This window comes from Oenanthe melanoleuca, chromosome 5 (genome assembly GCF_029582105.1).
Source record: "Oenanthe melanoleuca isolate GR-GAL-2019-014 chromosome 5, OMel1.0, whole genome shotgun sequence".
NCBI classification, from domain to species: Eukaryota; Metazoa; Chordata; class Aves; order Passeriformes; family Muscicapidae; genus Oenanthe; species Oenanthe melanoleuca.
Window position 1 is genome coordinate 55,784,389 of NC_079339.1, and position 22,862 is coordinate 55,807,250.

Below are 22,862 nucleotides of genomic sequence, written 5' to 3' on the forward strand. Positions count from 1 at the left end.
TGTGTTCATTTATTTTGTCTGAGATCCAGAAAAGGAGGCCACAGTCTTGGCTATGAACTGGAAAAAACCTGATTGGTGCTGCTGACAGACCCTCACTGGTGGATGCTGAAATGAACTGAATAGGAGCATATAAGAAGCTACAGAGAATTACAGCTGGATAGCAGCTGACAAGGAAAGCTTCAGCAATGTCCAGCCACTGCAGTTTAAGTTGGCCAGTGTACTGTAAAATGCATGTGAAGTATTGTCAGCATCAATGGGGCTGTGCTGTGTCAGTGCTGAATCCTTCTGCACTGTTAATCTCAGCAGGATCAGCTTAGAAATCAGCACCTGTGAAACCTCATCCTGGTATTTACATGGACAGTCTGGAAAAAGAAGTGCAAAGTAATGTTTTTCACTAATTTCAGCTTTATCCTTCCTTGTAAATTATCAATGATATCCAATGCACTAAAGCCTTTGAAGATTGCAATTTATATTTTTCAAACCCTAAGAATGGTAAAGTAAATACCTTCTCCAAGAGAGGGAAAGAAATTCTCCAAGCTTTCTAAAGAAGATCTGCATATATAGGAATTTGAGTATGCTTCTCATCTTACTGTGAAGAATATTTCCAATTTTTATAAAAGAAGAAACTGTGCTTGCATCAGTACTTTGAAAAATTTTGCCATCTTTGTCTCCACCCTTTTCATCTTTCTTTTCATCTGAGGCCTGAACAAGATTCACTGGAACAAAAGTAAATCTTCCATGGGACATGGTGACATTGCAGATGTGTGAATCATGGAACCATGGAATGATTTGGGTTGGAAGGGTCCTTGAAGATTATCCCATCCCAACTCCCTGCCATGGGCAGGGACAACTTCCACCAGAGCAAATTGCTCCAAGTCCCATTCCACCTGGGCTTGGACATTTCCAGGGATGGGACATCCCCAAAACACTTTAATTTTGGGCCTCATTTGCAGTCTATGTGCCCTCCTGTAGCTCCACTGAATACCATGGAGTGTTTTTTGGAGACTGGATTCTGTCATATTCTTCCCTGGTTTTGGCTTTATCTACACACAGAACATGAAACCCAGCTGTCAGAGGAGGTGTGAAGAATCATTTCAGTTTTATGAGGCATCCTTATGAAAAATCCTTTCCCAGATCCTGGATACACCAGGATCAAGTGCCCCTGCTCCAGGGTGGCAGGGAGAGGCAAACCAAAGCAGCCAGGAGAATTCATGAGCAAATGCTGCAGTCACACTGCAATGGCACCAGAAATCTCCTGGAAATTAACCTCAAAAAAAGCAGCATTGAATATTTTGTCTGTCATTTATGGCAAAAGTGGCACTTGAGAACAACAGAGAAGTGCAGTGAGGAATTCTCACCTGAGGAATTCTTTTCCTGCATTCTTCCATGGTGAGCAGCACATCTCTGCCTCTCTGAGGCACAATGGAAATTTAAAACCTCCAGGACTGGGATAAGTGCCCTCAGCTTTCCAGGATGAAATAATACATTAATAGTTCTGTCTGTATGGAAATGAAAGCTGCCCAAGCCCTATTATCTCCTTCTGACAGAAATGATGAGAACAGCACTCGAGATCTGATATCAGCAAATCTTCCTTGAGCTATTTGTGTCTTTTAATGAAGAGAATTTCTGATGTGATTTGCAGAACAAGAGTACTTTAAATCATTGTTTTGAGCATGTAATGGACTCCTCCATCACCAGCTTAAGGAAGTCATTAAAAGAACATTTGTATTCCTCTTGTATTTCTTTTTTTTCATTAATATTTTTGGACTGCATTAGAGAAACAAGGCCAGCAAGCCACTTGGGAAAGCACACCTTCACTCCAAGGCAGAATGGAGTCCAAAGACAAATGGTAAATTTTAATCCCAATGAGCAGAGAAAGTTATTGAATGCAAGAGGAAATTCTGGTATTCTCAATAACCCTTTGATGTTACATTAACTTGTAGATTTTCTGTAGGAGAGCAAGAACCTGGAAGTTCCAAAGTCTCATCTGACTGTGTCAGCTCCCTGAATTAATTGTGCAAATTTGTTTTCCTTTATGTTGCCCAAGAAATACATTTCTTGTTTAAAGTAATTTGCTAAGGATTGACAGCAGGAAATGGAATTAATTTGCTTTTTGACTTATAATTGTGATAGAGGGGAACCACCCCAATTTAGAATTTTGAACAGCTTAATATGTCAAAACCCTTCAAAATATGAATATTGAAAACATCTAAAACATAAGGCTATTTTTGAAAGAGTCTAACAGGAAATCATATTTAGCTGTCACCAGGTCCCTACTGTAAAATAGTTACAACACAGTCTAAAGAGCTCGAAATTACTAGAAATGTACAATTAATAATTTAAGTTAATATTGTGATGAATAACTTAATGCAATATCCTGAAGGTTGCTAAACAATGTTATAATCTAGACAAAGGAAGACTGAGAGATGATCAGCTTGTATTACTATAAAACAACTCTGTTTTTAAAAGAAGAAATGAAAGGTCTCTTTTTGTGTTATAGTCAATTTAAAAAAAAGAAAGTGAAGAATTCCAGCCCAGTTCTGAGGACCACAATTGAAGCATTTCTTTTGAAAAGGAGCAGCAAAAACGTGTCTTTGATTCCTCTTGTACAGCCATAGGTAAAAATATTCCAGGACAAAAGGATTATGTATGAGTTTCTTTTCTGAAGTGACTGTGCTCTGACAGCCTTGATATTGCCAAGGCAAAGGAGAATTCTGAGAAGCCCAAGTGGCTGAGCCCATCTGAAATGTGGAATGATTTCATCAGGAGAGGTGTCAGCCAGTGGAGCCCCGAGTGTCAAGAGTCCTGACAACTCTCCTCATTTGCTCTGGGAGAGGGATTATGATTTCAAAAGTGTGGCTGAAAGGCTGCACTCACATTTCTGGGAAATTATTTTAGCAATATAATACACCAGTCTTACTGGGCATAATACAGGAACTAGATACTAAGGCTCAGGACACTGCAGTGTTTCATTTTTGGAGTGAAGACAATGCTGTTCTCTGATGCTTCTGTTGTTTGTGGGACATCTGATGTTGTAATATTCATGTAAACACATTTTCCAGACCTTCATCTTATCACTTCTCTCATTATTTATGAGAAAACAGAATAGAAGAGAATGTTAGAATAAAATCATTAAAAAGATAGAATATGATAGAGTGATATAATAAAATCATAAAAAAATCATTGGAAAAGACCTTCAAGATCATCAAGCTTCAACTCCCACTAAACCATACTCACTTTGTGAACACATCCAGCAAGGCAACATTTCCAGAACAGCCTGTTCCAATGCTTAACCAAGTGAAGAAATTTGTGCTAATATCCAACATGAACCTCTCTTGGTGCAGCTCGAGACCATTTCCCCTTGCACTATCAAGAATCAGACCTGGACCTGGATTTCTTGTGTTATTTTAGATGCAACTGGAAAAAGAGCAGAAACCAAACAACATCACCATCACCCAAAAAAAAAAAAAAAAAAAAAAAAAAAAAGCTTGCAGAAAAAGCAAAACCCACACATGAGCTCCAGCTGGCCTAATGCCAGTCCCTATTTATTCCCAGAGTGGGGTAAGTTGTGGGTGTGAGTCTCAGTAGGGAATTTCCAGCCAGTACAACAAAGAGGAGAATTTCTCTGTTGGAAGAAACACAAATGCTGACAGCATCAGGTGCTTGGCTTCCTGCAGGAGAAGGGAAATGTGGCTCCCCAGAATGCTGGCTGTAGTACAGCACCATATTCTTGAGCACATCTTGGGCCAGCTGTGCTTCAAACTGTTTATTTCACTAAACTAAATTCGTTATAAAAGCCTGTGGGGCAGTGTTGCATTTTGGCTATAGGAGCAGCAGAAAGGATAATGCAACATAGTTCTTGAGATAATGGAAGCAAAAGAGAGCTTTATTTAAAGAAACACTGCACTTACATAGGGTAGTTTGTGCAAAACAGAATAGAAAAGGCTCAGTGGTCCAAGAAGGCAACACCTCTTTGAAAACATGCTTTCTGCAAAACATCACATCTCCAGCAGGTGTTTTATCATTGTTATAACTTCAAGGCTTCAAGGCTGCTTTTTCCCTGGTTCCAGCAGGATCCAACGACAGAGCAGCACTAACAAAGGCTGGATTGCCATGGACAGCAGCACTCAAGGGAGCAAAGTGCCTTCTGGGGGTGGGAGGGACAGCAGACTTAATGAATTCAGCTGATGAGACTTTCCTCTTGGTTGTGCTTTCCACAGACCAAATTAATTCCAACAGCTGAGTAAAAGATGGAAAGACATGCTAATTAGCAGCTTTTTTTATGAACCAGTTCTCTATTTCAGAATCTAATTAGCTTTCTAGATAAGGTTTAGGCTGAAGTTTGTTTCTCCAGTGCAAGGATTATGTTCCTGTTTTTCCAGTGTTTGAAGAGAAATGCTTTGGATTGATGGGTAGTTATTTGTATAGTGCTTACTTATATATTTATGAATTGTATATCAACTGTCTAGATGATGAGGGCCCTGTCTTATTACAGCTCTGGGGAATTAAACAGCAGAATAGGTTCCTCCAAGACAGAAAAGGCAGAGGGAACACAAAGGATTACAAATTTTGGATAATTTTTTAAATTTTATTGGAGTGATGGAGATCAGCCATGGTTATGAGACCATAAACTGAGGGAGAACTGAACAGGAGGAATCTGAAGGGAGCCACAGTAAGAGGAGAAAAGCCAAAAGGAATACCCAAAATTTGTTTTTCCTACAGTTTATGTGATGAAGGAAGAAAACAGAAAATATTTAATGGAAAATGAGGATAGAAAAAAATGTGAAATATAGAGAAAAGTATGAAAAAATAACTTATCTGTTAATTGTCTATGAGGATAAAATAATCTTCTGACAAAAGTTCTGTATGTTTGGGGGGAAAAGAGAAGTATGATAAATAGTTGTGCTGGAAGAAAGAGAGTCATAACACTCTGCTGTTTGCAGCCCAGCACACTGGATTTACTACCATGAAACATGTAATTTTAAAAATTCAAAGCTGTACTAGTGAGTAATTTCTCCTCAATTTCCAGGCCCCAATTTTTAATCAATGTCTGAAAACAATTAGGGAACCATGGAAGAGGCTGACATGCTAGACCAGGGCCAAACTTGAACTATATTTTGCATTAAGTCTGATTTCAGAAACACTCTGTATTTAAAAATAACAGAATGCTAAAATACTCTCTGATTTATGACATCCATGAATAAATCCACAGAAGAAGTGCATGTTCTATACTGCAATGGTGGTGGAATTCAGTGAATAAAGCCTTTTTTTGTCTTAGCATATTTGGAAGACAAGCTCTGAGCCTCAAGACTACAAAAGGTGAGGACTGAGGTGAATTAATTTGCTACTTGGTGTTGGGACAGGTCAACCACAAAGGATACTTTAAAAAAGGCACCCAACTCCCCAGCAGATTCTTGCTGTGAGACAGATCTAGGACTGAGGTAATAAAGACAGACTCAGGAGTCTGCTTTTCCCTTCCAAAACTAGCTCACATTTCTAGGGACATGCTGAAAAAAAATAGAGGAGGAAGAATGGGAAAGATGTTAAAATTGGCAATGATAATGAAACTCTGCATATTGAACTAGGATCAAGTTAGAGTGATTCTCTCTTGCCAGGGAAATTTGATTGCTCTTTTAATAGAATTATAAAATATAATGGAAAGAGGGAATCCAAAATTTCTCTCATATTTGATGGAATGTGTATTTGAAACATCTCAAAACTTAATTTAAGGGGATTTAGAGGGGGGTTGGTAATACCCCTGTGAGATCCTGTAATGAAAATAGCAATGATCAAGTGAAGTCTTCAGCTTTCCAACAACACAATGACATCTCAGATGTCTTTACAGATGTTAGTGAAAATCCAGTGTGGTGCTGGATCAAGTCAGTGACAGAGGGCACAGGAATGTTCAGAGGATGCTGCTCCTGCTGCAGGGGAAGGAATGGCCACGCTGATTTCCCTACCCAGGTACATCAAACACAGCCCACACTGTCCTGATCTCTGCAAAGTTATGGCCAAATTAATCTGCCTGCATGGCATTTGTCCCTGAGGGCTATTTATGAGATATTTATGGTGTGAGAGACAAATCAGAAATTCGTGATGTGTGCATGGGAGGCAGCAAACTGTGCAACTTCTAAACTCTGGTTCTGGTCAAAAACACTCCCTTCTCACTGACTGCAGTGAGGTTTGGTACTGACAATGCTCTTGGAAAACCAATCTGGTCTTTCTGTGGGATTTTAATGCCTCTAGACTCTCAGTCACCATAGGAGATACCAGAGGTCCAAGCTGGGTGGAAGCCAGGCAGAAAGCAACAACTTTTTTTAGCATTAGTTTACACTCCATTTTAATCTGTAGAGTTTTGTGTTTGCAGCTGGATTCAAAAGATGGTTATGTGGGTTCGAGCCTATTGCTCCTGTTTTGTTTTGGTTTTTTTGTCTGGTGTTTCACCAGGATTGGAGGAGATGGATGAAGCTCCTGTTAAGACAAGCTGTAACCAATCCAGGCATCTCCACACTCCCTGAAGAGCAGGGCCACCAAAACCAGAGCACATGAGTGGCTGGAAGGATCAGATTCAGAGTTGTGAGAATAATTCTGCAAGCTGGGCATGAGGGAGGGAAGTGGGGGGATGCTCAGAGAGGGAAATGATGGCTGGAAAGAGGAGGCAGAGAGGGCAGAGTGTTCAAAGGATGGATCCTCCCAGCAAGGATCAGGGGGCACAAGTGCTGGCTTTGTCCTGCTCCCCACACCCACAAATGAGGTGGGAAACAGAGATGTGACAAGGACTATAAATTATTTGGAATTAGGTTAGTAAGAACTCAAGCTGTCTGCAAAGGATTGCAAAAGGGACCTCATAAAATCTGAGTAACTGGATCATGAAACTGTAGATAATAAACTCCAGGTTGATAGCTGGATGAGGAACAGGCATGAGTAGATATGCACCAATGAGCTCCAAATTAGCTATCACATCTCCAGAAAAATTATCTGAGTCATTGTGGATAATTCAATGAAAGCATCAGCACCATATTTGGGAGCAATGAAAAAAAAAACCCGAAGAAAGAGACAAAACTTTAATAAGCACTGAAGGATGAGATGAAAAAACCCATCACACTGCAGCAGCAAATCCCCAGTGTACCCACACCTTGCATTGTGAAAGCAGTTTGACCTCTTCCCACTTCCTCATTGACAATTTTTTAATATAGCTAGAAAAATCTGAGGGAAGAGTACTGAAAATGATCAGCAGCATGGAATGTTTTCCATTCGAGGAGAGGCTAAATAGAAGTGCTCCCCTTGGAAAGCAGAGGATGAAATCACAGAGGTATATAAAATACATAAAATATATGAAATATATGAAATATATGAAATATATTTATATGTTTTATATAAAAATATATAAAAATATATAAAATATATAAAATATATAAAATATATAAGATATATAAAATATATAAAATATGCTCCACAAGTGGCATGGAAGATGTAAGTGGGGAACTGTAGCCATTATTTCTGTACAAACACACCATGAAATCGTCAGCAGATCCTGAACAAACAGAAGGAAGTATTTCTTCAGGCAGTCTATAATTAAATTGTGGAACTCATTGCTACAGGATGCCATGGAAGCTGAAAGCATAAATGAATTAAAAATGTGATTAGACAAATTTATGGATGCACCTCCATCAAAGGCTGTTAAACAGAAGGATGTGGTTTCAATATCTGACTTGGGAAATCTTTCAGCAAAGATTGCAGGATATTTTGAGGAAGGAGGGCAGAGGATTTTCAGTCCTTGTGAAAAGGATAATTTTCACTCCTGATTTTCCCCTGTGCACAATCTCCAAACAGCTGAAACTGGATTGTCTCAAACACAGGATCCTGAACAATCCTTTAGCTTGACCCATTGTGACTCTTTATAACTCTTATTTATTTCATTTCTCCTTTCCCTCTATCTGCCTCCAGTTTTTCTGACCAAGCCATTGGATGAACTAAGTCTCTCAGCAGCACAGCTGCTCTCTGACCAGATTTCACAAACCTTTTTGATTTCTGGGGATGTTGGACATGTCTTAATGCTCAGCACCTGGAAAAAGCAGGAAGGATTTTCAATTAACTCCTGGGTACATGAGCCATAGAATTAATTTTCCTTGATGCACACTGGAGATGTTTTTGAAGGCTCTGCCAGGCAAGACTGGGCAGATGTCTGAGGCACACCATGAGCTGAAGGCACAGTTCTAGCTGCTGGGGATGACTGTGAGCTGAGCTGGGCTGAAAAAATCTAATGAATTTCCATTATCTAAAAGAGCACTTGAAAGCACAACTAAAAAAAATTGTGCAAATGATCCAGCTCTGGAACAGGATGCAAACTCCAGCCGGGGGAAAAAAAATAGAGCAACTGGGAAATGGAATCTGGAAATTAGTTTTTAAAAATTAACTCTTTTGTAAACTGATACATCTGGGAATCTGCCTTTCCTCTTCCCCATATTCCTGTTCTCAAGGGGAGGCAGAAATGTGAGTAGGTACATAGAAAAGCAGAGGTTAAGTGACAGCAGCAGGGAAGTGAGGTGACAGTGATATATTGAAATGGAAATGGGGGTGGTTGGTTTGATCTGCATGTGCAGGGGCATTATGTCATGAAGCCTCTTGATTCCACCATGGTGAAAGCACATCTGTGCCCCTGCAGCTAGTTTCAGAAACTCTAATAACCAAACCAGAACGAAATGCACCATGTCTAAAACCCACAGCAAAATAAAAATAGGGAATGACTTTAACAAAGCCAGGAATACAAATCAGCAAAGAAAGCACCGAGGAGGGGAGAAGTTGTTTAAGCTGAAGTACCCTGTTGGCACAAGAACAAATGGCTGTAAACTGGCCATGAATAAATTCAGGCTGGAGATTAGAAGAATTTGTCTAGCCCTGAAAGGAGTGAGTTTTTGGAATTGCTTTTTCATAGAAACAAAAGAGACAGAGCACTCTCTTTTCAAATGACAGTGAACAGCTTATATGATATTGTTGCTTGAAATAGAAAAGGACTGTGTCTGGCAAGCCAGGAAAACCCTTATATCTTTATATTTTGAGCAATTCTGTATTATAAGATGAAAGTAGATTTGAGATCATAAACATTTGAAGGGCAGGGAGAGAATTACTTTCTTGAGAAACTTGTGACAATGGTTATGCAATATTTTCTCAAAGGGACTCGTGGATGACTCATCATTTGGGTTGTCTAAAATAAGGCTGAATAAAGCAGCAATCCAGGTAATTTCAGGATGTGCCAGCATGATGAACAAGTCAGTCTTAATTGTCATTCTTCATCAGGACTCATATCATTGGTGATTCAAACCCTGGAGCTCAATGGCAGAATTACAAAACACAAGGAGGTGGATTCTCTGAAAGCTGCTGAAAAGGAGAAGATGGTGGCCAAAAGTTATGAATGTTGGGCTGGGGATTCTTAATTGCTCACCCAAAGTAGTGTTAGGTTTCCTTTTTATTGTCATGAACAAGATCTGCATGCTAGAGAGGATCATGCAGGAGGAAACAGTTCATGTGGAGGATGCTCATGGACCCTGAGCAGCCTGGTCTAGAGGAAGGTGCCACTGCCCCTGGCAGGAGAGGATTGGAACTGGATGATCTGCAAGCTCCTTTCCAGTCCTAACTATTCTCTGATCCTGTGATTTCAAAAGGAGGTTCAGGACCACCAATTCCAGCTACATAGTTCAAAGTGTCATACAAGAACCTCAGGTTCTGAGGCCAAGTGGTTCTGAAAAGTTCACAAAATGAAGGCAATAGTCATGGAAGTCAGCACCTAAAAGATCAGACCTCAGGTATAAGGATTGGTCAGTGCAGACTGCAAAATTAGCTACTAATTTTAGTTTTATATTTAAACAGCTCACTACTCTCTGAGGATGGCTTGTGGGGTCTTTTTTGTTTGTTTGGGTTTTTGGGGTTTTTTTTTTGTTTATTTTTTAATTATTACTTTATTAATATTGAGCTGCCATTTAACTTTGTGTTTAACTATGGGAAAATATGATTTTGGAAATGTTCAGTGATCCCCTCTCCTCTTTCTCAGGGGCACAGGAGGGTGTTCTGCCATCAGAATCACAAATATCCAGAGGGTTTCTGTTCAGATCTGCTGGAACTGGGCTTTCCAAACCAGTGAAAATGATGGCATGGAGACTGGAATATGTGGAAAATAGGATGGAAGAGCAGGTCAGAATGTTTTTCCCTTACAAGAAGAGTCACTGGTGCTTAGATTTAGTGCATTTTTGAGATAACCTGGATCCTTTGCAGCATATCACTGTGGCACTAGGACAAGGCATGCTTTAGGCAAATAGTCACAAGGTAATTATTTTACAGTGGTGTTTTTAACAAACCAGAACAGATCTTTAGCAAGATGAAGATTCAAATTCTAACTTCATTGATTGGCTGTTTTAATAGAAAATAAGCCAAAGTTAAAATAGACATGCTTGGGAAATGAAGCTCTCCCAATGAGTTTTCTGATTTTAATTAAAACTGCAGTTTTGATTCTTTGCATTGTAAGCCTCATTTCCATGCATATCAGTACAAGGTCATTTCATTGTTCTCAGAGATATCTTTTAATCTACCCCCTTGAGACTTGCATTCCTTGATTAAATAAATATGCTATGGGAGCATTTATTATCTGACCATGCCCACTTACACATCAGATGCCAGGCAGTTACCCTTTATTCTTAATATACAATCAAATTGATAAAAGCATTGAAATTCTGGGCTCTGTCCAACACCAACAGATGAATAATTTAAGTAAAAAAAGACTTCAAGTTCTCACATTGCTTTTTCATGATCTCACTTGATGTAACTTTCAATACTGAGAATACCAGAGCTGGACAAAACTCTGACAGCAAGACTTTCACCAGCAAAAATATAGGTTCAGAATCTTTAATTATTTCCTACTGATTCTGCTAAACTGCTTTAGCTGGGAAATGAAAATGCAAATCCAGAATCCAAGCCACTGCTTTGAGATAATGTCATTCAACTTTCACAGAAGTGATCATATTAACCAAAATTATTTCTAAACTTGTATATAAAACAGTGAATATTTAAAAATGCAGGAAAAGCCCCCACATGAATCCACCATAAATGAGCACAAAGGTAACCAATCTGATAGTTTGATAGAGCTGCAAGTAGGAAATGCTAGGGAAGCTTTGAAAAGTCAGATAAAAAATGGAATGGCAAATCATTCCTCCCTGTTCCCACTAGTCAAGCCTCAAGCAGCATCACACAGCTTTTAAGTTTTCAATTCTATATTGAATCATGCAGTCACTTACTATGTGTTCATCTCACTTTGATTCATCACCCCTGGCTGGAGAGTCAGACTTGCCAAGATTCTGCCTTTTTTCAGAAACCTCTTTGGGAATGTCACAGGAATTCTGTGGAGTGACATGGAGGGAGGACTCAGCTGTGGCTTCCAGGCTAATTTTGTCCAGAAAGAGCCTGTGAAACCTGTTGTACCAACAGCTGGACAGAGACACTGCTGATGTGAAAGGTTTCCTTTCAGCATCACAACCCTCCTTCCATTTGGATTTAGCTTTTCTGTCCTGCAAGCCCAGTTATCTCCCTGGTTTTCCCTCAGAGCCCATCTTCATTTTTCTGTGTTGGCTGAGGTCCTGGACCTTAGAAAGCTCCTGCTGCCTGGGGGGATGACAGGACTATGGGGACATGTGGCCTTTCCATCCCCTGAAGGGAGAGGAATCCTTGGGGATTTGATAAGACTTCCAAGTATGAAGTGCAGAAAATATTAAACTCCTTCCAGTTGCTTGAATTTTTCTCAACAATTCCCCAAGATGAGTGAAGGTCAAAAGCTCATTTCCTCTTCCAGCATCTTTCACTGGTTCTGATCTGTCTCTGTTTTCTTATCTATTTCTCTACTATGTTCAGCTGTAATGGGTTGGTAAGAATTCAGGTAAGGAAATTACAAGGAATGGGGTTTTTTATTTCTGGAACACAAAAAGGACAGATTCTGTATACCTTATTCTGGGAAACCTTCCCTGCAGTGTTGTTTGTGAGTTGTCACAAGATGAGCTGAAATCTGCAGTTCTGCTTCATAAACATAATGTTAAAGGCCAAAGGTTCTATGTTGATGCAAACTCTGAACTTTCCAGGGCAGCAATTCATTTCAGCATTTTGAGGAAGACAAGGATTTCCTCACAATCCAGCAGAGGGCCCTGGATCTGATTTCACTTCTTTCTTTTCGGCAGAAAATGATTTTACTTACACAATGGAGCTGTTCACAGGAAACCAGCTGAGCCTTGCTTTCAGTTCAGGTTTTGATTTTTTTGGTAAAAGTTAAGTTGCATTAGGGAAAGAAGATGGCACAAGTTACAAAAACAAGTAATCAGACTTATTTACTTAACTACCAACTCCACTGCAAAACACAGAGAATAAAAAATGATGATTTTAGAGATTATTTATATCTGGGATTAATCCTGCCTGGTTTTGCTTTTTCAGCACTGACCTCAGCTGGAATCTGGGGAATGTAGGCTTGTGTTCATTGTAGGCATTTAATTCACAAAATAAAGCCACAGATGAGTAGAGCTGGTGAGAATTTGCAGGTTGCTCTCCCCATTTTGAATAATGTGATGTACAGAATGCACTACAAAGTGATTTTGAAATGTAAAACATTAATGTTCCCTTTGAAGGGCTGATATCAAGTGCCAAATGAAATATCAATTAAATGGAAAACAAATCCCAGCCCTGCAAATATTGTACAAACCCAGCTTCTTTGAAGACTAATTACAAGTGTAAAATAGAGCCTGGTTGTACAACACTTCTGTTCACTGGAGTTTAATTCCATGAATTTAATAAAAAATAGATCTCAGAACAACTCCAGCTTGGCTCCACATGACAAAGTGGAATTCCTGCCTGGCTCAGCCATCTGTGGGTCTCTGGGATCCAAATCCTGCAGGACAGGGTTTAACACTGTTGGGATATTTCCCACCTCAGGGATGAGCTGTGTGGGCACTGATTGGTAAAGGGCTGTGCTCAGTATTCCCAAATCCTCTCTCACACCCAACCTTCAGCTCCAAAGGGCAGCTGGACGCATCCAGAATTTCCTGGTTTGAGACAGAGCTGCTGTGACTGGGCAACAGGCATCAGCCTCTTCCTCAGATGACTGCTTCCCATGAGCAAAGTTTAAATTAAAAGTGAAAAAAATGGGCAGTTCTGAGCTGGATTTGATTTATGGATTAGCCCTATGGATGCTGTAAAGCTGTTCTTGCTTCTCATTTCTCTACAAAGCAAGACAATTAGGCCTGTGCTGTAAAAATGGAGGAAAAGACAAATATGTTGCTCATTGGGGGAATATGATTCCCTGCTATCAAGGTGACACTGAGGCAGCAATTGCAATGTTCAGTTTTTCCCTCTCCTCAGACCACTTAGATTAAATTTGATCTCTCAGGTTATCAGGTATTTTAAATGAACCAATGTCCTGCACATCAATATCCTCATAGCAGCTGTTGGAAGCACTGCTGATTACCCTCAGGTGGAATTGCTTAGAGGTATCTCTGGGCACAAAACATTGCTTTTATCATCATGTGTTCCCTTTCACTGCAGTTTGGTCAATATTTCCATACTGCAGCAGTTCTGGGTCCTAGGAATGGAAGTTGTGCCCCTTAGTTACATCACAAGGAGCAATCTCTTGTGGGTTTTGGATGTGATTGTAGGTTTTATCTCCATAGGCTCAGTCTCTGGAAGCCTCTGTGCCATGACAAATTAGAAATGAAAACCATTTGAGTCTCCTCCAGCTCACAGGCTGTAATCTTTAGTATCTATGGGTTTCCAGAGATGTGCAAATGGTGCATAATCAACACTCAGAGCCTGATAAAGGCATGGATCAGCATAAATCAGGACTCAGGAGCCAACCTCTAATGGACTTGCTGAGGAGCTGTGTAAGTGCACAGAGCACTCAGTGCACAAATACCCTCTGATGTAATGCAAGGGAATGAGAATTCATTAACAAATCTGTTTCTGCATCTCTGGCTGATACCCTTGGAGTATCAGTCTATCTGTCCTATGATTGACACAATTCTGGCCAGACCTTTGTCTCACTTTTTTCAGCTTCTCCCTAAACAAATTTGAGGATATTTTTATTGTCATTATTGTTTTGTTTGCTTTCACTGTTTTACCAGTATCAAACCATTGCCCATATAAACTTCTGGGGTGATCTGCTCAGGGCTCACATGGGCTGTGTTGTTGCAGACTTTCCTTTCAGCTGGATCATTAGCAGTGCAATTAAATAGCACCAGACCCATTGGTGTCAGTCTGGACATTTTCCTGAGTGAGGATTGGCTCTGAAACTGCTCTGCCAGGACTCAAAGAAGTTGTCCTGTTCCATGCAGCTGGGAATCTCTACAGGATAAATTCTAAATTCTAATTCTTCTTTTATGATCCCTGGTCTGGTCTCCCAGGATGAACACTGTAAAAGGAGAAGATTATTGTTCTGAAGATGCTTCACCTGCAGTGGCATGCAGAGGTCCTGCTGCCACATGGAGGATGTACTTGGAAATAATATCCTCAGAAAAGACCATGGATTCAGATACAGACTCCTGGGCCAGTGCCCTCTAGGACAAGGAGTCATTTCAGTGGATGTATGTTCTAGAGTCACAGGTTTGATAGTTTTGCTGTTAAAGCTCCTGTCACTGGATTTCCTTGCAGAACCCTTTTTCCAGAGAAACAGAGGTAATCCTCAGTGTTCCTAGAGCTCAGGGATTGATGTGCAGGGATGAAGGACAGAGCAGTCAGTCAGGCTTACCCAGGGAAAGCACCACCTTTAATCACATTGCATTACAACTGCAGGGCTGGAGAAGCTGAAAGCTCTGGCATGATGTGGGAATTAAAGGGCCAGGCAGGGTCTCTGTGCACTGCTGTGATGCACCCAGCAAACATCAGAGCAGAGGAAGTGAAGGCAGGTTAAATTACACAACCTGCAGTAAAAATGCTGCTGTTTAGACTCTGGTGTTTTTGAAATTGCACTTACTAAAGGTCTAAGCTGAACCAGTCTCCCCATTTTACAGCACGTGGGAAGAGTGGGGCTATCCAGGAGATCATTTTAGAGATCTGCAGTTTTGGACTCAGCACCTGTCTGGGAAAGCTGGAAAGGTGTGATCACACCTGTACCTTCTGCCTTTCCTGGGCTTGGCCCATTTTCCTGGCACTGAGATGCTTGTGCCTTCAGAACAAGCTGGGTCCCAGGGCCAGGGGCTGGTGCAGACACTCCAGATTCCAGAGCAGTCTGGAACAGGAGCCTGTGGGGGTCCCAGGAGGGCTCTGGGGAAGTGGGGAGGTGGATGATGCCTTGAAGCTCAGGAGTCTGGGGTACCTATTTCCAGAAATATGGCCACAGTTGTGGCAGTGGGAGGAAAAGATGAACAGGACCTTGGAGAGGCTGCCTGGCCCTGTTTCATTGCCAGAGCTTGTGGAGGTGGGGAGGGAGAAGGTGGAAGACCAAAGACCCAAAGGGCTCCCTGGGAAGGATCTCTGTGGGCTGAAAGGTGATGAGTGACCTTTGCTGTGGGGACAGCCACCAGCACCCACGGGTGCCTTTCCTCTCAGGCCTTTTGCCTCTCTGTAGTGGCAGTTTTGAGTGGTTTGGTTTGCCCAGGAGTTGTTTTTCTCACAGGTTTCCAGACTTTCTCTGGGTGTTCCAAACCTCTTTATGCCCTGTAAGGTGTGTGTGTGCCAGGTTAACCCCACAGCACTGGGGCTCCGGGGGTTCCCAGCTGTCTGTGTCCAAGTGGGATCTGATGGCACCCAGAGCTGCCACACACTGCCTGTGTGAGGCTGAGGATGTGAGACACCTGGAAAGCAGGTGGGCTGCAGTGCAGATGTGCTGAACTGAAAAAGAGACTGTAGCTGCTTCAGTCTTGACATCTTTTCTCTGGGGTAGGGGAGGTTGTTTTACTTATCTTCATTTTCCTGTTTATGTCAAAAGCCTCCTTTCCCCCCCCCCCCCTTTCATTTTTCCTATTGAAATTCATTTATTCTAAAACCTCAAGAATAAATCCTCAAGGAAGAGGAGATTTTTTTTTCCATTGCTGAATCCCTTGATATATTCTGCCAGGTCCTGTACTCTTTGCTGGTAATGTTACATCTGAAACCACAAATCCCCTCGAGGTTCAAAGTCACTTTGTCCCAGCATTGTGCAGCATCCCCAGAACACAAAGGGCTATAATGGAAAGAGAAGCAATTTGTGTGTCTGTGTTTTCAGACTTCATACATTCAGAGGTTTATAATGTCCAAAGGGTAGATCAAGATAATTAAATACCAATAAGCAGAGATAGATGAGCCCCATGCAGGTCAGTTTGCTACAATACAACTACCAGGAGCTTTTGTAAATGCCTTGAAAATAGAAAGAATTCATTTTTATTCCTTGTGTCACTTAAACTCACACCTCTCTTAAACAGGTATTTGATTAAATCTTCATCCAGCCTGATCTTCCTTTGGGACCTTAAAAATCCCTGTAAATTAACTTAGGCAGGACAGTCCAGGTTGAGCCAAATTCAAAGTTTTCTCTACAGCATGAAAAATGGACTAATCAAGGTTTTAAAGTATTGTCTTGTTCCTCCTGTTGACTTTTTTTCACTCATCCTGGCAAACCAAAGCTTTGCTATCAGAAATGTATGTACCACATCTGTGATGGTCAGTAGGAACTCAGGGTTTGTATCCAAGGTTTGAAGTCAGACCTGTGTTTTTCCCTTGCAATATTACATGGTGATGAGCAGAGCTGATTGTATTGCATGAGACTGTTCCAGGTCACCTGAGAACTCTACAGGAAATGGTGAAATAAAGTCCTGGGTTGCACTATAATTGGGATCCCTGAAGAAAAAAAAAAACAAAAAAAAAAAAAAAAAAAAACAAAAAAACCCAACGAACTTCTTTGTGCTTTATTTATTTACATACAACATTAAACTCATTAAGGCTGGAAAAGACCTCCAAGATCTTCAAGTCCAATCTTTGACCAATTGACTCCATGGCACTGAAAGCCACTCCCAGACATTTCTTGGACATCTCCAGGTGTGGTGACTCCACCACCTCCCTGGGCAGCCCCTTCCAATACCTGACAAGCTTTTGCTTGGAGAAGTTGCTCCTGATGTCCAGCCTGAACCTCTCCTGGTACAACTTGCTGCCATTTCTTCTTGTCCTGTCCCTTGTTCCCTGGGAGCAGAGCCTGACCCCACCTGACTGTCCCCTCCTGTCAGGGAGTTGTGCAGAGCCAGAAGGTTCCCCTTGAGCCTCCTTTTCTCCAGGCTGAGCCCTCCAGATCCCACAGCTGCTCCTCAGCAGACTCGTTTTCCATTCTATTCTCCAGCTCTGTTCCCTTCTCTGCACACACTCCAGCCCCTCAATGTCTTTCTGGTCCAAAAATCATCACAGGATTTGAGATGCAGCCTCACCAGGACCCAGCACAGAGGGACAATCACTTCCCTGGTCCTGCTGCCCCACTGTTTTTGATACAGGCCAGGATCCATTGGCCTTCTTGACCACCTGGGCACACTCTGACTCCTGCTTGTCCCCATTTCTATTCAGTAAGCAGAGCACACAGTCCACACTCTTTCTTCTGAGTCTTTTTCTGCTGCTCATGGCAGGAGCCTCAGACCATGATAACCCTTTAGGTCTGTGGAAATGAATCATTCCTAGCAGCAGTGTGCACACATCCTGATGATGCTGCCTTATCACAAGACCTTTGTGATGGCCCATTGCTCACACAGCAGAGCTGCCAGGGGCTCAGTGCTCCTACAGACCTTCTCCTGAGAGCTTCAGCCCATTGCACACTCACACAAAGAGACTCATGGGGCATCCCAGGGAGTGGTGGATGCAAAAGAAAACCGGGAAACCCAAATAAGGATGTGAATTAAGAACTACAGGAAGACATATTTTTAAAAGCTAAACATACTGTATATTATTAATTTCATTAATATCAGTGTTGACATCATCAGAATTTTGCTGAAATCATAATCAGAAATTGTATATGTCAAAGGGGGAACCATGAATTCAGACAAATTTATTTCCTCTGCTCATGAGATAGACCCTGATGTTATGGGATGGGATTTGGCATTACAACCATGACTAAAATCATTGCTGCTCATCTACAGCAAACATGTCCTACCTTGAAATAAAGAAATAAAGAAAATCTAGTTAGCCTGGGCATGTGAGGCTGGTGAGGCCCTGGCACAGGCTGCCCACAGAAGTTGTGGCTGCCCCATCCCTGGAAGTGCTTCAGACCAGGTTGGATTGGGCTTGGAGCATCCTGACCTAGTGGAAGGTGTCCCTGTCCATGGCAGTGTGCTGGAACTAGATGATTTATGTTCTTTCAGGTTCCTTTCATCCCAAATCATTCTGTGATTTTCAGGTAGCAGCAGGACAGAGTGAGGATAAAGGTGGCAAATGGAAATCCTCAAGGTTACTTTGAAGGCTTTTCATCTTGTATTGTGGTCTTACCATGGATTTCCTCCCCTCTTGTCTGGAAAAAGTGGAAACATGTTCAGTTTTCAAACCCAAGCATAAGCTTGTTGTAGCTGGAGAGGGTCTGAAGCCCACCTAAGGTTGCTGTGACATACAGATCCAGGGCTGCAACAGGCAGGGAGCCAGCTGGGAATGAAATCTTCTGGTTAGGACAATTATGTTCCACTTTATAGCTGGACCTGTCACATGACAAGAGAGAGGCCCTTCTACAAGGCAGGAAATTTGTTTGCTTGACCCATCAGTGCCAGAACTCTGCAATGCAGGAATGATCCCATACCCTTCCCCTGAGTCCATTTCCCCATCTGTAAAAGGACAGCAAGGAAACTTGTTCCTAGCTCACCTCAGAAGCAGCACAGATTCTGTGAAAGCACAGATCCTGCCCTGTGCTCTCACCTTTGCTGTACCTCATGCTGCTGCTGCTCTCTCTGACAGCAAAAATTCCTGACATTTCTCATCGCCTCGGTACACACACATGACTTCTGCGAAGCAGTAAGCAAGAAAATATAATGGCACAAAAGAAAAAAAAAAAAAGAAAAAAAAAAAAAGAAAAAGAATAGGCACACAAACACCTGCTGTGAGTTTATTTTGATAAGTGTCAATGAGCTGCGATCATGTCTCCAAACAGAGAGGAGCCAACTAAACAAACAAACCCCGGGGCAGAGCGCGGCTCCTCTCGCTGGGTTAGGGGCTGGCGGGGAGGGGAAGGAACAGGGTGAATTTGGGGTGGGTTCGCTGGGAGCTCTGTGCCCCCCGGCCGGGGAGGAACGGGACGATTTTAGGGTGGGCTCGCTGGGAGCTCTCTGCTCCCTACCAGGGCTGGTGGACACGGGCAGGAACGGGGCGATTTTGGGGTGGGCTCGCTGGGAGCTCTGTGCCCCCCGGCCGGGGCTGACAGAGAGGAGGAGGAACGAGGCGATTTTCGGGGTCTTGCTGAGAGCCCTCTGCCCCCGGCCGAGGCAGGCGGAGAGGGGCAGGAACGGGGCGATTTTAGGGTGGGCTCGCTGGGAGCTCCGTGCCCCCGGCCGGGGAGGAGCGGGGCGGTTTTCGGGGTCTCTCCGGGAGCTCCGTGCCCCCGGCCGGGGAGGAACGGGGCGGTTTTCGGGGTCTCTCCGGGAGCTCCGTGCCCCCGGCCGGGGAGGAGCGGGGCGGTTTTCGGGGTCTCTCCCGGAGCTCCGTGCCCCCGGCCGGGGAGGAGCGGGGCGGTTTTCGGGGTCTCTCCCGGAGCTCCGTGCCCCGGGCTCTCCCGTCGGGGCGGGCGGAGCCGCGGCTCTCCCGGTGCCGTGCGCGGCTGCGGCGCCTGCGGGATGCTCCGGAGCGCAGGGATGCGGAGGAGGAGGAGGGGGGCTGCGGGAGGGGACACGGAGGGATGTGCCCGCCTGCAAGGGGGCATTTCTTCCCTTCCCCGCACAAGCCGATGCCTACCCTGCTGAAGCAGTTAAACGGCGGAGAGCGGCAGCAGCCTGGCTGGCAGATCCCTGCCCTGTGATATGCCAGCCACAGGGTGACGCAAGGGCTGGAAGGCTCCAACTAACAAGCCATTTTCACCTGCGTAATAAGCGCCAGCGGAGATACAGCAGCGGCGGCGGCTCCCGGTCCCCGCAGCCGGCCAGACCGCAGCACCAGCCAGCCCGGCGGCCACCGCAGCCCTTCCGGTGGCCCCCGCTGCATCCCCAGAGCCGGAGATCAGCGGCCGCCTCGCAGGCAGCATGTCAGCCCCGCCGGACCCGCAGGAGCTGCTGCTGGCGGGCACTGGGGCGCACTGGGCTGCGGACGGGGCGGAGATGCGGGATGGAGATGGGGCTCAGCAGCGGGAGCAGCTGGGGTTCGGCTCCGCCAGGGAACACCCGCCCGTTACCATGGCGACTGCATCCCCAGGTAAAAGGCGAGGGGTACCCAGGGATGCTCAACAAAGGGGGCCCTGCCGGCAGCATCTCCAGGTTGTCTCGTTCCCGACGCTTCCTCTGTTTTTCTCCCAGCCTGGCTGCTTGGAAACATTGCTAACGAGTTAGTGAGCGCATGTAGGGAAACAGAAAATAACGAGGAATTGCGGCCTTTGCAAATAGTTATTTTTTGCTGATGTGGGGGAGGGGGGACGCGGGAGCCAGCCAAGTTCCCTAAAGCTCTTTGCAGTTTGTTAGGCACAAGACAACCAGATTCCAGGCAAATGTTGAAGGGTATTAGATTTCACTGACTTGATGTGGATCTGTCCTCATTTGTCACACACCTGTTCACATCTGGAGTGACAGATCTCAACGGAGTTAGTTCAGCTATTCCCCGTGCACCTGGAATTCCTGCATGGCCCCTCGTGTTATTTCAACACCCAGCTTTTAATGGAGTGCCTCTTCTGAAGTGTTTGTACATGTTGTGCATGCTTTTGGGACTTGTTCATTTATTTGTGGACTTCTTGCTTGCTGTGTTTTCCACCTTTTGAACACTGATGTGTGTTCGACTTCAGGTGCATTTCAGTTTAGGGTCTGCAGGTTCATTGATTTCCAGTTTATTTTTGGGATGTGTTCAATTTCCCTTGGTTTAGGGTTGCTTTCTTTTAGAAGGTGTATTAATAGCAGGTGTATATCTGTTCATGAACCCCAGGAAGCTTCAGCTCCCCATAGCTTCTGGTAGAAATATTTGGGGAAAAATGACTCTTTCCTTCTTGGTGATAATTCCCTACTTTCTTTCATGTTGTTGTCTGTCAGAGAACCCAAACAGCCAGAAACCCCTGGGGGAGCTGATGCATCCCATCTCACTGGGAAGTAGATGTTTCCATTACAGAGCCTGAAGCATTAAACTTGTCTTGAGTAAGTTGAGGGTCAGGGCTCGGGACAGGGATCGATCTCAGTTATGCAATGGCTGCAGGAGCATTAGGAACTGCGTTTTTGGGCTGAGTCCCTTCTAATCCCCTCCAGTCAATCAGCACAAAGAGTGGCTGGCCAGGAGCAGCACAGTCTGTGGCTGTGTGTGCTGTGTGTGCTGTTCTGCTCATACCCACACCCGTGGTTTGGGGTCTGGGTGTGTGCCCCCCCTTGGATGCTTCCCTGGTGCCTGTCTGTCTGTCTGTCTGTCTGCCTGATGTGACCAAGCCCAGGGGTAAAACAGGACCTAACACCCCTCGGCTGATGTGGGAAATGCTTTGCTGTTTTGCAGCTCTGGGCAGGCAGCTCATCTGCTGATGTGCTGGGCTGTGAAACGTGACTTTCTGCTGGAGGCACAGGCAGAGGGCTGGGAATGTCAGGCTGCTTGAGGGTGTGAAGGGGAGCAGGATTGGGGTCTGCAGGTAGGGCTGCCTCAACCATATAATGACACAAACAAGGGTGGAAAAGAATCTTGTGAGCTTTTTTTTGTTCACTGATGGATAAAAATACGGCCATGCTGAATCTTAGTGTACAGAACAAAGAGGGGTGGTCTCTTAAACTGTGTAAATCACCATTAAATGGAATCACTGCGAAACTGCTTACATTTGAGGAAGGCTTCTTCAGGCTTGACATATCTGTAGATTTACACTTAGAGAATGCAGAATAGACAGACAGAAAGAAAAGAAAAAGAAGAAAGAAAAGAAAAAAATGGGAAAGGAAGAAGAAAGAAAGAGAAAGAGATGCAACGAAATTTTTAAGCTTTTGGAATCCTCTGCAAAGGGGCTTCAGATGTGTTTGCTTGTGTCAAACTGTGGCAAGGTGGAGGCAAAGTGAGTGATAGGGACATTTCTTTGGTGTTTGCTGGCTGTGGGCTGTCAACCTGTCAAACCAGCAGTACCATAAGAGTAGTAAGGTGCTGTAAACATTTCCCATGTTGTTTTCCCTGCTCAATAAAGAGCGTTGTGTGGCTGTGTGCGTGCCTGTGACCATGGCAGGCAGAGCAGCATCCCTGGCAGCTCAGCCCTGCTCTGTCTGTGGCTGCAGCAGCTGGATTTCTGTTCCACACCACCTAGAGAGCCACGACTCCCGCCCCCCTCACCGGGGGAAGTTAATCATTTCCTTGTTCTCTCTGTGTGACTAAGTATTCATAAGTTTCTGAATAAGAAGGCTGTCATATTGTTGAATATCTGAAACTGTCAAGCTTTTTGAAAACTCTTTATTTCTCCTGCTCAGAGAGAGATTCCTGCCTGTTCCTGAGCCATAGGAATGGACCCAGCAGGAGATGCACTGCTCCAGCTTTTTTACAACTCTGCCATAGTCTGCTGTAAACTCACAATGGGCCATCTGGGGACAATTTAGACAAGGAGCAATCCATCCAAACAGGAGTGAACTGGGCAGAATAATTTTCAGGTAGCTTCCCAGCTCATCCTGTATCTTCCTCCACACATGTCAGACTGGTCTTTTGTGTGTGAAAACCATGGTTATGCTCTCTGAGGCAAGAGCAAGGTTTGGAGTCTGGGAGATTCTCTCAGC

At 43.8% G+C, this 22,862-nt stretch overlaps 1 protein-coding gene across 1 annotated transcript in view; it reads left to right on the plus strand.

Moving 5' to 3' along the window:
* The first annotated feature begins 19,673 nt into the window (after nt 1-19,673).
* The window catches only part of RTN1 (reticulon 1), a 115,718-nt gene continuing 112,529 nt past the window's right edge, over nt 19,674-22,862 (plus strand). The window contains exon 1 of the mRNA XM_056494021.1: nt 19,674-20,352. Coding sequence (XP_056349996.1) covers nt 20,184-20,352 — 169 coding nt within the window. The 5' untranslated portion in view covers nt 19,674-20,183. The remainder of the gene's footprint in view (nt 20,353-22,862) is intronic.